The sequence below is a fragment of the Apteryx mantelli genome, chromosome 3 (genome assembly GCF_036417845.1).
Source record: "Apteryx mantelli isolate bAptMan1 chromosome 3, bAptMan1.hap1, whole genome shotgun sequence".
Classification (NCBI taxonomy): Eukaryota; Metazoa; Chordata; class Aves; order Apterygiformes; family Apterygidae; genus Apteryx; species Apteryx mantelli.
Window position 1 is genome coordinate 114,862,748 of NC_089980.1, and position 15,818 is coordinate 114,878,565.

At 33.8% G+C, this 15,818-nt stretch overlaps 1 protein-coding gene across 1 annotated transcript in view; it reads left to right on the forward strand.

Annotated features, from left to right (window-relative positions):
- Window positions 1-15,818, forward strand: part of CSMD1 (CUB and Sushi multiple domains 1) — a 1,279,784-nt gene that overhangs the window by 888,095 nt on the left and 375,871 nt on the right. The window contains exon 12 of the mRNA XM_067294827.1: window positions 4,858-4,970. Within this exon, the coding sequence (XP_067150928.1) occupies window positions 4,858-4,970 (113 nt within the window). The remainder of the gene's footprint in view (window positions 1-4,857; window positions 4,971-15,818) is intronic.

Genomic DNA, 15,818 nt, shown 5'->3' on the forward strand with positions numbered 1-15,818 from the left:
AAAAACTTCTGTTGGATTATTTTTATGATGAAATTCAGTGGCTTTGTGATGTGATGACAGTTTATTCTGTTATTTTATTTGCATGCTGCACAGACATTTATATACAGTAAAAATGTCCCATACTACTCATAAAAGCTTAGAATTTTAGAGTTCATTTTACCTGCATTGAGAAATTATCAATGTGGATCTCATACTGTAATCAAGTTACTCTGTACAAACAGGACTGATTAAACACTAGTTAATTGGTTAGGCATTTACACATCTGAACAGCCCTTGAGAGGCTGGAGAACCACAGTTGACTTCCTTTAGATCATCACTGTTATCAGCAGGCATAAGTGAATTTTCCTTCATTGCTAAAAAATTCAAATATTTGTTTATATAAAAAAGAATAAAAAGTAAAGAATACAGAGCATGGAATCTAAACAGTTATGGCCTGGTATTTAGGTTAACTCTTTTACCTGGTAAGACAAGTCAGAAGTTAATGTTATTGCTGTGGTTTCAGAAGATGATGTCCAGTATCTTCTGAATTATTATTCATCTTTTCTTACTTTACATGTCTGCTTTTGTAGGCCTCTTCTAAATCACTTTTATTTATATACCTCAGTATCTGGTGAGGCATTTTCCTTTTAGAGACTTACAGTACTCATTTAAATGAATGTCACAATTTTATCAAGTTATTATAATACCAGCAAGTTTATATTAATTATTCTGACTTTAGACTAGCATCTTTCTTTTTGAACCTGTACAGTTCCTAATCAGTTTGGAAAGCAACTCAAATATTCCAGACTAACCAGCTGTTGTACTTGTATTTTCATTCTTACAATTAACACAGGTCAAACTTTACAATGTAGCTACATATCACTGTGTATTATCAATTTCCTTACTTATCCAAGATAACCTGTGTCCATTTGCTTATGCTAAGCTGCAATAGATTTAATATTTTTCCTCTTACTTTTCTGCGGAAATAAAGCCATAATACTGTCAACCACTTGCTACCAGATAGTAACCAAAAATCTTCTAGACCATGTATGAGCATACATGGCTATTACAACAGCAGTTTTGGGTAGGCTAGCAGTAGTAATACCTGAGCCCATTTCACTCAGATGGGATACATTAAGTTTTTGCCAGATTTCAATAAAAGAGTAACAAAGCAATATAATTTACATATGGGATGTATAGCTTCTTGTACATAACCTTGCTGGATGGGCTTTAAAGTGAAAGGCAGAGGGAGTTCCTATAATTTAGCTCATGGTTCTTCAGTCTTCAGTTCCCACCTTCCTTCTGCTTCTTTACTAAAAGCTATTTTATAGTTTCTTTGTTGAGAAATTCTGCATCTGTGGCATCTTGTGTCAGTTCATCACAGTATTTGTTTTACTTATCTCACACCTATTTGTTTATCATAGACAAAGGTCTGACTGAATTTACATCTCTTTGTGATGGTATGATAGTCAGAAGGAAGAAAGAGAATGCAGTATGTGCCTCATTTGGATAAAATGGAGTCTACATTAACAAAATGGGCAAAGTGATTATTATTTCCCTACATCAAGTATGGCTACCGCAGTGCTTGAAGGTTCCATCCCAAAGTCTTCCAATGTGCAGAGCTCTATCTGGAGTTCAGTGCAGCTGTTCATATGAATTTTTTTTTGGTTTCCATATCTATAAGCTCGGTCACACTACCAATAATTGTTCTATAAGAAAAAGTAGCTCATCAAAATTAAGGCGTGATCTTAAGGATTCAAGACTACAAACTATTTCTCGATACAACAAAAGCCAGAAATATGACTCATACTTCTCCAAATCTTGATTTCTGGGTACATTCAGTCTAAAAGTGCTTCTCTATTATTGGACTATACTTTTATTAGGCAAAATGCTTAGTATTGGTTCAGTGGTCTGAGTGTTATTTTCTTAGCCATGATGAACTGCAACTCAAACCTCTGTACATCAGTGTCACAGAAATTGTCCAGAAGGAATATCCTGCATACGAAGAATGCTTAGTGCATAGACTTAATGATTAATCAGAAGTTTACACAGGACACAAAATTCTTTCCTGCACCTAAACCTAGCTATTCTGTAGCCAGCTACTCAGAGAGAGAAAAAAAAATGTGGTGTTTACTTGCTGTCCTTTTCAGTTCCAAAAAACATTTGTTTCATTGATATGCAAAATTTGAAATTTTGAACATGAATATATCAAAAAAACTAAATATATTGAAACAACAGAAGAGGAAAACACCTAATTTGTTTTGCTTTGAGTAAAAAATCAGTGGTGTTGAAGGAGAAAGACTTTTGTCTCTGTTTCTTGTTTTTTTCTGCCTAACTAGAACCCTATTGACATGAGTTGACTTTTTGCATACAACTTTGCTGAGTAAATTAGTCAACTAATCTTATTTTCTTGTTTTTAGACAACCCTCTGGAGAGGCATATATTCCTTCAGAGGATGTTTCAGAGCACAGGTTAATTTAAACGCTCTGCGTTTCTCACTGAAATAGTCTAAACTGAGTAGGAGCAATGTAGGAAAATAAGCTCTGTGAAGACTAAATGCCTAGGGTATGTGGTTGAATATCTCTGTAGTGATCAACAGTGTAAAAGAACTGAGCAAAGAGAATGCATTGTTTAAGACACAAAATATCATTACAATTCTTGTATGAATACCTTATATAGAACTTTAAGTTCAGTTATTATACTGATAGATCCTGAAAACTTTAGGAGATGATACTGCACATGCCGCTACCATGAGAGTGTTGTTGGGTTTTTTTAATTACATTACATTTTGGAATAAAATGCCTATCAAATACTTATGACTTACAGTCACATAAGGATATATCTTACTTTCAGAATACTGAATGACAATGCTGTCTGTAAATTCAGATTCTTGAATAGGTCTCACACATCATTTGACACATAATCAGCAATGGACAAGAGTAACTTCAGTGTAGGACCTAGAATATCACCTGACCACAAATCAGGATTATTCATTTGACCTCATAAAAATCTCAAACTAGCGAAATGTTGCATTCCAGTTATTAAAATACAAAGCAGTATCTTTAGCTATATAAACAAAATGAGAGCAAGTAGAACAAATTTCTATAGTGAAGTTCTTTATTTCCTTTTCAGATGTTCAGAGAACATGTATTGCAGTCATCTTGTTTGAATATCTGAATAAATTTCATTCAGGGTGGTCACATAAGTAGACCAGAGAGCAGTAACTAAACTAAAATAATTTTATATTAATCTGTTTTACAAAAGATTTAGAATGAGAATTTAAATAGGTTTTGTAAATTTGTGAATTTCAGAAATGATGATCACAAATGGATTAAAGGGAATGGCTTCCATGTCATTCTGTTCTCATTTTTTAGCTCATGCTTTATTACTGAATTAAAACAATTACAGAATACAGGATAGAAATTTCTTACTTGGTCCTTGTTCTTTTCTGGCTTTAATAGAAGTTGTATATGTGTATTCTACAATTCAACTTCATATAATGGAGGTGACTGAGTGAGAAGGGGCATATATTATTCAGTTTTTCTATACCAGACAAAGGTGGTGGGCTATGGGAATAGAAAAAATGCATTTGTTCATAACAAAATTTATACAACCTTTACTTAAGAATTAATTATATTTACTACACAGTATCCCTGCTCTACTTTTCTAGAAAATGTTTACTGTTTAATCCATAAAATAATGAACTATATTATGAATAATCATAGAATCCTAAGGATCAGAGACATACTCTAGACCACAGGAAAAGTGCTGTGCTAGCTCTGCTTCTTAGCCTTTACTTCACAGAGAGGATTCTAATAGAATAAGTAAATGTAAATAATAGGTATAAATAAATGATCTGGCAAGATCAAATATTTTTAAATATACCCATGTATGTCTGCTGAAATGTACATGATTTAGATTATTTCCTCTGCTGTACAGATAGATTTTCTCAACTGTTGAAAGTTGGTGAATGTGGATTCAGATCAGAAGGAGAAAAAAGCCGATTTATATTGTTTGTCAAGCTGAAGCATGGAATGTTCCTAGAAAGGGTGTGGGAAATCTGAAACTAAGTTCGTAATGATGTTCTTGCACCAAGCACAGAGATGCTGTTTCAGAATTGAAGTCTTCAACTTCAGTACAAGGAGGAATATTTTAGATGTCAACAAAATTATTTTGTGGTAGGCATTTTTCTATGAAGAAAATCTATGAAGATTTTTCTTTCCCAGTAGTTTTTTGAGACTCTTCTCATTGCATTAACATATCATGATTCTAGATATGTAATAGAGATCCCTGAGAAGCACTAAAGTTTTGTAGTATTATTCACCAGCTTTTCTGGTATGCGTTGCATTGAAATGCAGCATTGAAATGTACATACCTGTATGTCATTACCATGCATTGTTGTATGAGAAATCATTTTTTTCTTAAATTTAAGAGACCATTGCAAGTTATTAGAATGAGGCAGATGAGGTTCTAGTAAGTTCGTATGGACACATGCACTGTAAAGGAGGTAAACCAACTTCCTTCACTTTTAAAAAAGCATGGCAAAAAATCAATAATAATTTAAACAAGTGAAAACATTTTTGCTCGTACAGTCCTTTCTGTCTCAAATAGCTAGTTAGTTAATGAAAGTGTTAGGTAGGAACAGCTTTATTAAAAGTGTTTGATCATTCGTAGTTTGAATGTAATCATTCACTATGTTTTTTTCTAAAACTGTATGTTGGTCTAATCCGTATAGAATAATTAATTCTATCAGAAACCAACTGATCAAATCACTAGGCTAATATATTGTAAGCAGACCTAAATTAAATTCTGTAAAAGGCTTTTTTTTTTGGTCATTTATGCCTCTAAAAATGACTTTGCAATTTGTTGTATATGCAGACTCACTGGATCTAGTGTTCCTGATCTTATTGTGAGCATGAGCAACCAGATGTGGCTTCACTTACAGTCTGATGACAGCATTGGCTCTCCAGGATTCAAAGCTGTTTATCAAGGTATGAACTAAATTAAGTGTTTTAAACTCATGGAGTTACTTCTTTCATTATATCCCAGTGAATCTATTTCAAGTAGATATTTGGTCCTTTCACAAATTTAAGGTTTTGATATGATCTCTATTGTTGATTAATGAATAATGTAGAGAGAGATTTTTGAACACGTGCAAAATAACTAAAAAAGATCTGAAGTAAAAATGAAAGTTAAAATGTTTTATTTTTTTTTCCTTGAAAGTCAATACAATGTACAGATTTTTATCATCTTTGAAAAATATAAAACGTTATATGCTACGGAATGTAATTCTTCATATTAGGTATCTTATTTGAAAATTGTGGTTAGTGTTCTCCACCTTTATTGGGGTAGTTACAAAACTAAAATTGTTTTCATGCCTCATGGAGAATCTTCACAGACCTAGGTCAAAATTAGTATGTAACACAAACAATAGAACAGATATATTGTATATGGTTGTGGAAATTAAGAAGAGCCTTAATTTACCAAAAAAAAGGGGGACTTAAGGTATCCTAGCCTTATTTGCGCTGCTTCTGCTTCAAACAGATGAGAACCTTGGCAACAAAAACATCTTTAATTTTTCTTGACCATGAGCTTCAGTCTGATACATACTTGGGTTGATTTCATTCTAGTACAAAACACCTGTTATCATTTAGTATGCAGGTATCGACATTTTCCATTTTAATAGGTTACATAGACCTGCAGCTTAAAAAGAGATCTTGCTTGTTAAAATATCATATCATGTATGGTTAATTCCTATGTTAATTAGTTCACCTTAAGGATGAGGACAAAAAACCAGTTAATATTATTTTTAATGCTTTCCTATAGGTACCTATATCAAAAATGATTTGATAATAATTCTATCAGAATTACTAGGCACAAGCGTATCTGAAACTCTTACTTCGTATACCGTTAGGCATAGGAAATGAATAAATGAATAATCTGAAATGAATAAATTCTTGAGTGACGTATTACAATTATTGGTATAGGATGCTCATTTATCTTACTGATCTGAAAATGTAATTGAGACCATTGGTATGACCTGATGACAACAGATTTTGGATCCTTATCTTTCTCTCTTCTTTCATTCTGCAGCTAATTTCATTTTCACATACCTGTGCTATATCCTTATGCTTCTTGTTTATTTGTAGCACTTGTGGTAGTGTCAATAATAGCCTTGTTATGTTTCAATGTTATCACTCAGTTTAAATTGTGCTGACATTGTTCCAATTCCATGACTGATATAGACACAGCAAATAAAAATAATAGGAAAAAATCCCAAGGAGACAGTCCCTAACTTGTGACGGTGTGCTATTTCATCTTTCCATTAGATTCTGAAGGACATTCACTATCATCCTTATTGCATTTCAGGCTTGAAAGAACTGGCTGTTAGGATTTCAATTCTGAGTTGTTGATGCATGTTTTTGAATACATATTTATCCATTCTGAATTCTCCTGAAAGGTTTTTTTCTACTCCTGGTGTTACTTACTATGAGTGAAGTCTGAGGTGAGGTTTATTATAGAAAATTATATAGTCCAGAGTTCTGGGCCCAAATACTGGAACTTAAGCATTTAGATCATTCTGTTAAACAGACCTTGGCATGGTATGACCGTTGCTTTTGGGTCATACAGCGCTCTACCAAACAAGCTAAGGTGCAGTCCAGGAACAAACAGGAGCCAGGGACCGTTCCCAATAAGCAATTTGAATGAGACAACCTTGTTTTAAGGTTATAAATGTGGACAGTGCTAGACAATGTCAGTAGACTCAAGGTCAGAATTTACTGATGTAGATACAGACTGACAGTACAGGTATTAGGGCTGTAACAGTGCCTGAATCAAGACAAGATGCAGTTACGAGAAGTTCTTTTTGTTGTTCATGGAGTCAACAGCCTATTTTAGTATTAATTTCTTCAGGTTTTATTTTGTCTTTCTATTCAGAATATAGAAATGAGTGAAACGTTCCTTACCATTTTGGAGTTGAAGGCAAGATAGGAAGCCTGCACTCTTTATCTGTCTCAGAATGACTGGTGTACTTTCAACATCATTCTTTATTGTCAAAGTTTGTGTAATCTGTCCTCTTTAGTGTTGATTAGCATCCCATTCCTTCTCTGAGTTAGATAGCTGTGAAGCAGGGGCTGCTGTTGTATTCTACTGAGGGAAAACAGTAGCCTATTTCAGGAAGAAATTATTGTGTCTTTAATTTATGAGAAATCAAATAAAAGGGAACAGCAACTTCAACAACTTTATTTCAGTGCTTGTAGAGATAAAAGGCCTAACTTGGAATCTGAAATTGCTATCATTTAGTTGGCTGGTCATGTGAATCAGCTGTTACAGCAGATACATGATTCATATTTATTTCCCTGTTCCTCAGATCTCCATGACTAGAAGTCCTTGTTGTGTTTCCTGTAACAAGCGCTTTAAACAGGAAAGTGTATTTCACTGTGAACATTCTTAGAAAGTACTAGGTCATCAGTATTAGGCTATCAAATTTGGACTGGAGCCATGTCTTGTGAATCAAAACAAAGTATATTTGGATGCTTAATCTCAGTATGAGATTCTGCTCTAAACAGTGTTTTAACATAAGGTGAATAATACGTCTTGATTAAATCTGCAAAAAATTGAGAGGCTGTTTACTGTTCAGTCAGTGAAAATAACACAAGTAGAAGAGCAGGAGTCCTCCTCCAACATTTCTCATGTACAGAAGGAGAAACTCCCTGTCTACATGTTTCTTTTCACCTGTTATTTTTCAGATACTTTAGTGTTTCAACACAAAATAGAGTGAAAAGTTGGGTAGATGTTAGCTTAAAGTTTATTAAATGATGCATTTATTGCACTAAGGATGTTGAGACAGGCTTGCATGCACAAGAGTTTTGTAAATTGTGTCTGTTGATGATGGCATAGATTGACTTAATCATGAAAGGAGCAAGGAGGGAAAGGAGAAAACTCTCCCCAGCGGCCAGCCAGGAAGAGCAGTGAGCAGGTCCTATACCAGTGTGGCTGGTACTACTTTTCTGGTAGTCTGCACTGCAACAGGTGGTGATGATGAACGTGATTAGGATGATAATGATTTTTTTGCCATGCTTTTTCCCTAGTACTCTGTGCTTTTCTTTGGGACTTGCTAAAACTCATCATTGGTCGTTCTCATTTATAGCACTGATAGAAGTATTATAATTGTGTCACGTTTTGCACATTGATTGTTAAACTTCTGTGCAAATATATTATTGGGTAATATTTATTGTGTATTCAAATGACTATTATCTATTTTGGTTTTCTCTAATTAAACTAAAATCTACAAAACAAAAAGAAAGGAGGGAGAAGGAAGGAGTGATTCTCATAGTGATGGTAATGGCTTCCCATGAGAACCCACCACAACAACACTATCGAGGTTTGGAGGGGCAAGGCCTTGAGACAACAGCACGAGAAAAACAAGGAAAAAGTACTGTCACAGAGGCTCAGGAAAAACTGTCACAATAGCTTACATATTACAGAATTGTAAATAAAAAAGCAGATGCAGGTCTTCAGTGTTATTAAGGCTAAGACACTAAGGTAGCTAAGACATTGTGCAACACATTCGGCCTGCACCATTGCACATCTCAAATATACAGTGTTGCCTGAGGGCATGGACATATTCTACATTTTAGTTAAGCTCTTCCCTTCTCATTCCTTCTTTCACTGTTTCATGTGTTTTACATGTGACATTTCTATGTACTGTGTATTAAGATGATTTAGTCTCTTTACATAAACCATTTCTAGTCACAGTGAAAACAGAGAGTATTGGCACAAGTTAAGTGCCTGATACTTCTGCATTTTTTCCTTAAGCCAAAATTATGAACTTTATCCCGTCATATCTCTACAAAAAAGTTCAAAAATTAAAATCCGTCTCCTTAGTTATTTTTCTGGTACCATTACTCTTTCTGGGATGTCTAACCTAAGGAATTTTTTTTTTCATTTCAATATTTGTCTAACTTATCAAGGATATCCTAGTTTATTTCTGGAGTTCAACCACTACTATTATAAAATCTAACTTCTGGGGACTTCCTGAAACACCTAAAGTATACAGTATGGATTTGGCAGTTACAGCGGCATCTCTGTTACAGTGTATATTGATAGCATGTTATCATTTGACCTTTGGATTTTGCCTTTAGTCTTGTTTTACAACAGAATTGTGAGTCATTCTATGTTTTTGCAGTTTTGGAAATTAACTCCTAGATTATCTTGCTTTTTTGAGATTTATTTTGATGCACTCCCAGCAATTATCTACCTTCTATGTTAAGAGTTTGCAGAATTGTAAAATGTGAAATGTTTAAAATCTCAGAAGTGTGGAAAATGTCTTATTTGAGGGTAAATTATAACTTTTTTCCATATTTTACCTCAGTGATCTCATTAGTTTTATTAGAAGTTTCCCATCTTCTTATACCATTGATCAAAACTTTATCTGTCTGCCTTCTCAACATATCTCCTGCTTTCGGACAGGTTTAAAACTTTCAACTTCTATAATGTCACAAGATATCTCAGTGATTCTGCTTACCCTTTGTCAACAGTCAAAAAACCTGTCCAAAAATAGAATCTCATTTTAGTGATGATAAAGTTAATGGATTGTCACATGTGGCCTCAGACTACTTTTTGTTTTCCAAGACAGCCTTTGTGATTGCAGTTAGCTCAGAAGAAAGCAGACTGCAGACTTGGATGGCTGATACATGGTCTACAGAGACAAAGTGCAGTGCATCCTCATTTGAATCTTTTTTACCAAAGAGACTGAGTTTTTCTCAGATTAGGACATGACTCTTCAGCCTCTCCTGCAATATTTCTAAACTGACCAGCTGAATCTTGGCTCCATATCTATTACCTTACAATCCATTTTTATTGTAGACTGATGTAGTAGAAAATTGACACTTTAGCTGGGATTCATCTCACCTAAATTAGAAAATTGGGGTGTCTTTAGATGATGCTGTTCACCCATCCTGTACTATTAGGATGTCCACATTAAAATGTTATGAATTGATCCCTTTAAATTAACTGAGATGAATCACAGATTTTGTATATGAATATAGATTATAAATTCAATCATATTAGCAGCTTACCTAATATATTAAGGGAAGAGCGATTCTTACTGAATGCTTGTGCTTCTTCTTTGATCACCTTCAGAAACATCTTAATGGCAGAAATACGCAGTGATACTAACAGTATGCTACCTAGATTTCTGTTATTCAATTCTCATTCTTGATTTTGCCTACAGAGTTGATGTTTACTTTCTGTCTTTTCTGAGTTCTGTAGTCTGTTTAATTATTCAGGCTTGTGGGACTACACAGATGCAATCTGAAGAAAAATGTACAACTTGCCAATAGTGGTGTCCGCAAGAAAGATTTCAGATGGGTCCTCAAGCAATAGTTACTAGTAGTAGTTTTGAGTACAGAAGAATAGCATTGTACCTAAATCATTGCATACAATAGAAGATGAGCTACAGAAAACACAGTTGGCAAAACTGAGGTTGAGGTTAGCTTGCTAACTTGACAAAGCTGATGAACAGCTACAACAATAGTTGCCTTGATATTTCTTTCTGTAAGTCATCATCAGTTGTCATTCATTATAAGGACAACAGTTATTTAAATCTTACCTGTATGTGAATACATTAAAATTTTTTTTTCAATCAAGTATGACTTTTTTAATAAGTAATATGCAAGATGCTACAGGCAACCTTGACTTTGATGTTAACCTTTTCAAACCATATTAAAATCATATTGTTATTACTAAAACACAAAACTATTAACCCATATTAAACACTTTAAAATGCTGAAGAACAATCTGCAACTCAGGTTACTTTCCCAAAAAAGGAAATTCCATAGGCTGCGTCTGAAAGTCCTTCATTCTTTGTTCTAGGTTCCCAGATATCTTAACAGAGTGATTCAATAGATATCCAGAGGAATTCTCTGAAGGAATGCAGTGTTTTTGTGCAAAAGACAAAAAGTTAATTGTTCTGTCCTTGAGGAGAGAGATATTTTAATACCATAGCTAAGCATATTGAAGGATCTATATTGAAATCCTTGTTCCATTGTAATCTATGACAAAACTCTTAGCGATGGCAGCATGACCAGGTTTTGTTCCACCCATCTTCATTAAGAAAAAGAAAACAATATATGCCATTGTTTATAGCTAACTTTGCTAAAATGGATGTTGTCTTCTGCCGTAGGCATATAGGAATTCCTAAGACTATGTATTTCACAGTTGAGATTTATGACAAAAATTCTGAGATAACATCTCTTAGTGAATACCTGTATATGTATTTTGATAGGGCTAAGTTAATGATATAATTTTCAGTTATGTAACAACTGAAAAACTGAGGAAACGTTCAAACTAAAAAATAACGAATTTAGATTGTTGCTTTCTTTCTTAAAGCTAAGACTTTTTTTTCAGAATTTCAGTGATAGACATGCTTAGAAAGTAAAGGAAATAAAAAGGCAGGACTCTTAAGTTCCAGTCATGTCACTAATACAATTTTGTTCTTTTACCTAAATGATAGGGTGTTCAGTAAGTTTATGAAAGACTTCAGTTTCTTTCTTCGCACAAAGGACATATCTGAAATCCTCATATGCCACTTCCTGAAAGAGTAACATAATCACTGTTTTAAATATACATTAGAACAGGGCGTGGTATCTATTGAGTACTCTAATTAAAATTTTTAGGGTTGACTGAAAGTACATATTTTTAATGAATAAACAATTTGCTGAAAGAACATTTCTGAGCTGTAACTTAAATTCCATTCCTGCTACACAATAACTGTTTATAACAACAGTGATGATGGTTTCTTTTGCTTTGTCAGTGGACTGTGTCTAGAAGAATCCATACAAATATTACTGTATATAGTAAGTACTTCATTACATGTATGCTTAGGGATAGTATTCATACACCGTAAACATCAGGATGAAATAATACTAAAATTAGGGCATACCATCGTTTTGAGGTGCATAGGTTAGTTTCATGACACCAGTAGACAAAGTATATTTCTACCAATGATGTGCTAAAACTATTCATATTCTTTCAAGCAAATTTTTCTTAAGACCTGTTGCTGTTCATGGGCTAAAGCAGGGACTAATTTTAGATTCAACAGGTACAATATGTTTGGTTAAAATAATTCTATTTAGACCACACACTTTTTTTTCCTGTCCTCTTTGACTGCATTTAGATTGTGTTTTGACCACAGATCTGAGACCACTCACGCCCATACTTGTCCAGCAACCTGTGATCTGGTGTAGTATTTGGGCAGACTCAAAGCATGATTGAGGAAAATGATCAGACTTACGCGCTTTCTTAATAGACGTCCAGACATACATTTCTTGTTATGTGGATGAGATAGATATAGTCATTGCCCTATGTATCCAGGCCAGGACCTCTACGATATATCACATTATACTTTGTGACAATGTGTCACACAGTGATGTCAGGTCAAGAAGCTGGCCCTGGACACCTTCCTGAAAGGACCCAAAGTCTCAGCCAAAAAAGGGTCCTGTGTTCCACAACTTACTGTTTGTCTGGTAAGATCCAAGATGGATTGTGCAGCAGGCTGTTCATTAGGCTGTTTCCATGCCAATGCTCCCATCAGCGACACCACACTGATGAGAAGCAAATCAGACCCACAGTCAGCTTGAGCTTTTAGACATGAATACCTTAGATTTTTATTAGGCTTGGGATTTTTCTCCCATTCAAACCTTTAAGCCTGTCAGCCCAGTAAAAATATTTTATCTTTGACTTCCTGATTTTTTGATAACTGATATTACAAAATCTGTTTGGTAGTTTGTTTAGAACTTACTGTTCATTTCTGCCTTTACATAATTATATATAAACTAATGAAGTTATTTCACTAGCCTATTGTTTAGTTCCATAATAGTGTTATAAAAGAAATCTGGTGACTCAGTGGTATAATCGTGAACATGATAAATAATTTGAAGTTGCTAAGAATTCTTGGAGATCTCAGGAAGTATATCAGGCCATGCGGGCAGCTGAAAATGTGACGTTTACAACCTTAATCTGTGCTGATGCTCAAACGAGCAGTAAAGCTTTAAGCTTTTCATTATGAGGTTGTTTGGAAGAAGATACTTCTTTCCTCCTGAGACTAAAGGAAGAATACATTCAAATACATATTTCAGTTGCTCAGATAAATTTTTTTTTATATATTTTTTATTTTTTTTACATACAGCTATAGCACTTAGTATACCTTAAATCTTAAAACCTTAAAGGTTTGGTTTTTACAAACACACCACTAGTTTAAATACAATTAGGATTCTCACAAATGCCATTGCACTGCCAATATTGATTTAAACCTTTGTTACTACTTCGAGATTTCAGAAAACTCATGCTGTAGGCAATTCATGGAATTAGGCTTTTCTTTAGAAGTAATTATCTTTTTGAACTCTCAGAATTAGGCATGTGCATTCAGGGAAATCAGTAAATACAATGTAGTATTTGAAAAAATACCCTCATAATTCAATCAAGCAAAATTTTGAACTTCTTAATCTATTCCAAGCTTTTGTCTTTCTCTTTCTTTCATCCATTTCATGTATATTAAGTTTTCTTTTGATAATTTCTTTTTATATGCTATAATTCAGCCATATTATTCAAGTGTGTGCTGTTCAGGTCTCAGTTCCACTAATGGTAATGAGATTTAATTATACACTAAACTTAAGAATGGAGTCAACTGTCTAGATGAATTTGAGTGCTTGAATTTGCAATGTATATACACCGTCATTAGCACCTGGTAGTTTGGTAATGAACAGTTATTTATATCTTGACTTTTTTAAGGGAACTTTGTTTTTAAGGGAGCTTCCCTGTGTTATTTATATTACAAGCTTATAATTAATATTTTGAAGAAATCCAAGAAATAATAAGCTCTACTCAAAAATTTATTTTGGAGGGCAGACAATAAATGTATTTCACAGTATAAAGCAATTTGGTTCGGTAGAGAACTGTCATAGAGCTTCACTATGAATGTATCTGTTCATAGTTCCATACAGTCCAGGTTACTTTTGCGGATGGGCAAATGCCAGTCACTTAGTTTCCAACACAACATATTATCAATCATTTTCAGATAGGGAAGTTTTCCTATGTTATTATCTGACCTTTTAGAGTATATTGGCAAATGTTCAGGTAAGCCTACAGCAGGTATTTCTGAAATATTTCAACATCCTGGAGTTTTCTTTCAGGGAATAAAAAGTATAATCAGTAGGTTACTAATAGGGTAAAAATAGGCTTTAACACTGGCATGCTAAATTACTGATAATTATCACAACAGTTTCAAAGTAATTTTTAGTAGCAGAGAATATCTTTGCCTGAGCTTTGTAAAATGTTCAGTGATTGGGATGGCAGATGGAACTGACTTTCCAATCTAGAAAATGCATATGAACTTGAACATGTTTTAATTGGTTGAGAGTCTTACATGTTTATAGATTAGCAAGGTGTAGCAGGTCACATCAAATTTCCATCTGTGCTAGTATCCTTTATTCAAAAATGGCCAATAGCAGAGGCTTAGCAAAGAAAATAAAAAAGGGTAAGCATATAGCACTGCATAACTGTTATTCTCACTCTTAAATTAACAAAATAATGAAAGCAAATAAATTAAAAGAACAGATTATATGGGTACATAATTAAGTATATAATTATGACCTGCTTCCAGTGTCTTTTCATTATTTTATAAGAGCACTTTCCAAAGTCTTCAACCAGGTCTTGATATTATTACGCTCAATTATGCTCCACAGACATACAACAAATGGCTGTTTATTATAAACAATAAATGGCTCAATCAGATTAGCTGTTCAGTATTAGCTTGTTTCAGTATAATGTGTAACATGCAGTCTCTTGTGTTAAAAATGGAGACTCTTCATTCACTGAAAAAGAATGTGTATGTTGGAAAAATAGTTGTGGTTTGCTAACCTGGTATCTGTGTACATGTTGAATTTTCTTGTTATTGTTGAGGAACAAACTTATTAAACTTAAACTTCAGAACAAAAAACAATTCTAAGCAATCTCAGTACTTCATATTTGGTTAAGTGCAGCCAGCGTATAGCACATGTATTCTTTCTTAGTTATATGACATGACTGTGGATGGGAGGCTTTCCTCAACCTTCTGTTCCGGCTTGCAGCTGTGTCTGACTGATTAGGCATATGTGCATTCGTATCTTTTCAGTGAATGACTCAACAAGTTAAAGCTTACCACAAGTCGAAAGCCTTTGTTTGTCTGTTTGCACAAAAATATTATGAATTGCAACAATAACATGTTGTCTCTGAATAAGAGAGAATTGCTATGTTTTAGCTCAGCCACTGAAGACTGTCCTTTCAGTCAAGCTTCTTTGTAAAGTAGTTTCATGTCATAATTAAATAAATTCCATGTAGAAAACAGCTCTGACATTTTTACTTTAGTACAGAAAACTAAAATATTATGTAGCTTTTCACCCAGGTTAATTATTCAGTATGTTTGTCTTTAGCATAAATGTTACTTCCTGATTCTAATTAAACTTTAATTCAAGGTTTCCAGTGGCCATTTCTTTTTAAATTAGCATTATCATTATACAATTTTTATTTAAAACTAGATAGCAGCACAAAAAAATGTAGCTGACATTTTCTAATAAGATGCAGAAGTGAATTAAATATAAACATTATCTGATCTTTTTTTTGTTGTTGTTTTTTATTTGTTTTTACTTGTGGCAGTTGTTTCTGTGTACTGTTTCCTTGCACTGAACACACCAATTGGACTGAACAAAGTCTCTTCTAATCTCATATTTTGGAAAACCTCTAGCAATCTAGGAAACTGTTAATTCTGTCAATTACATTTTATTTAATACACAGAATCAATT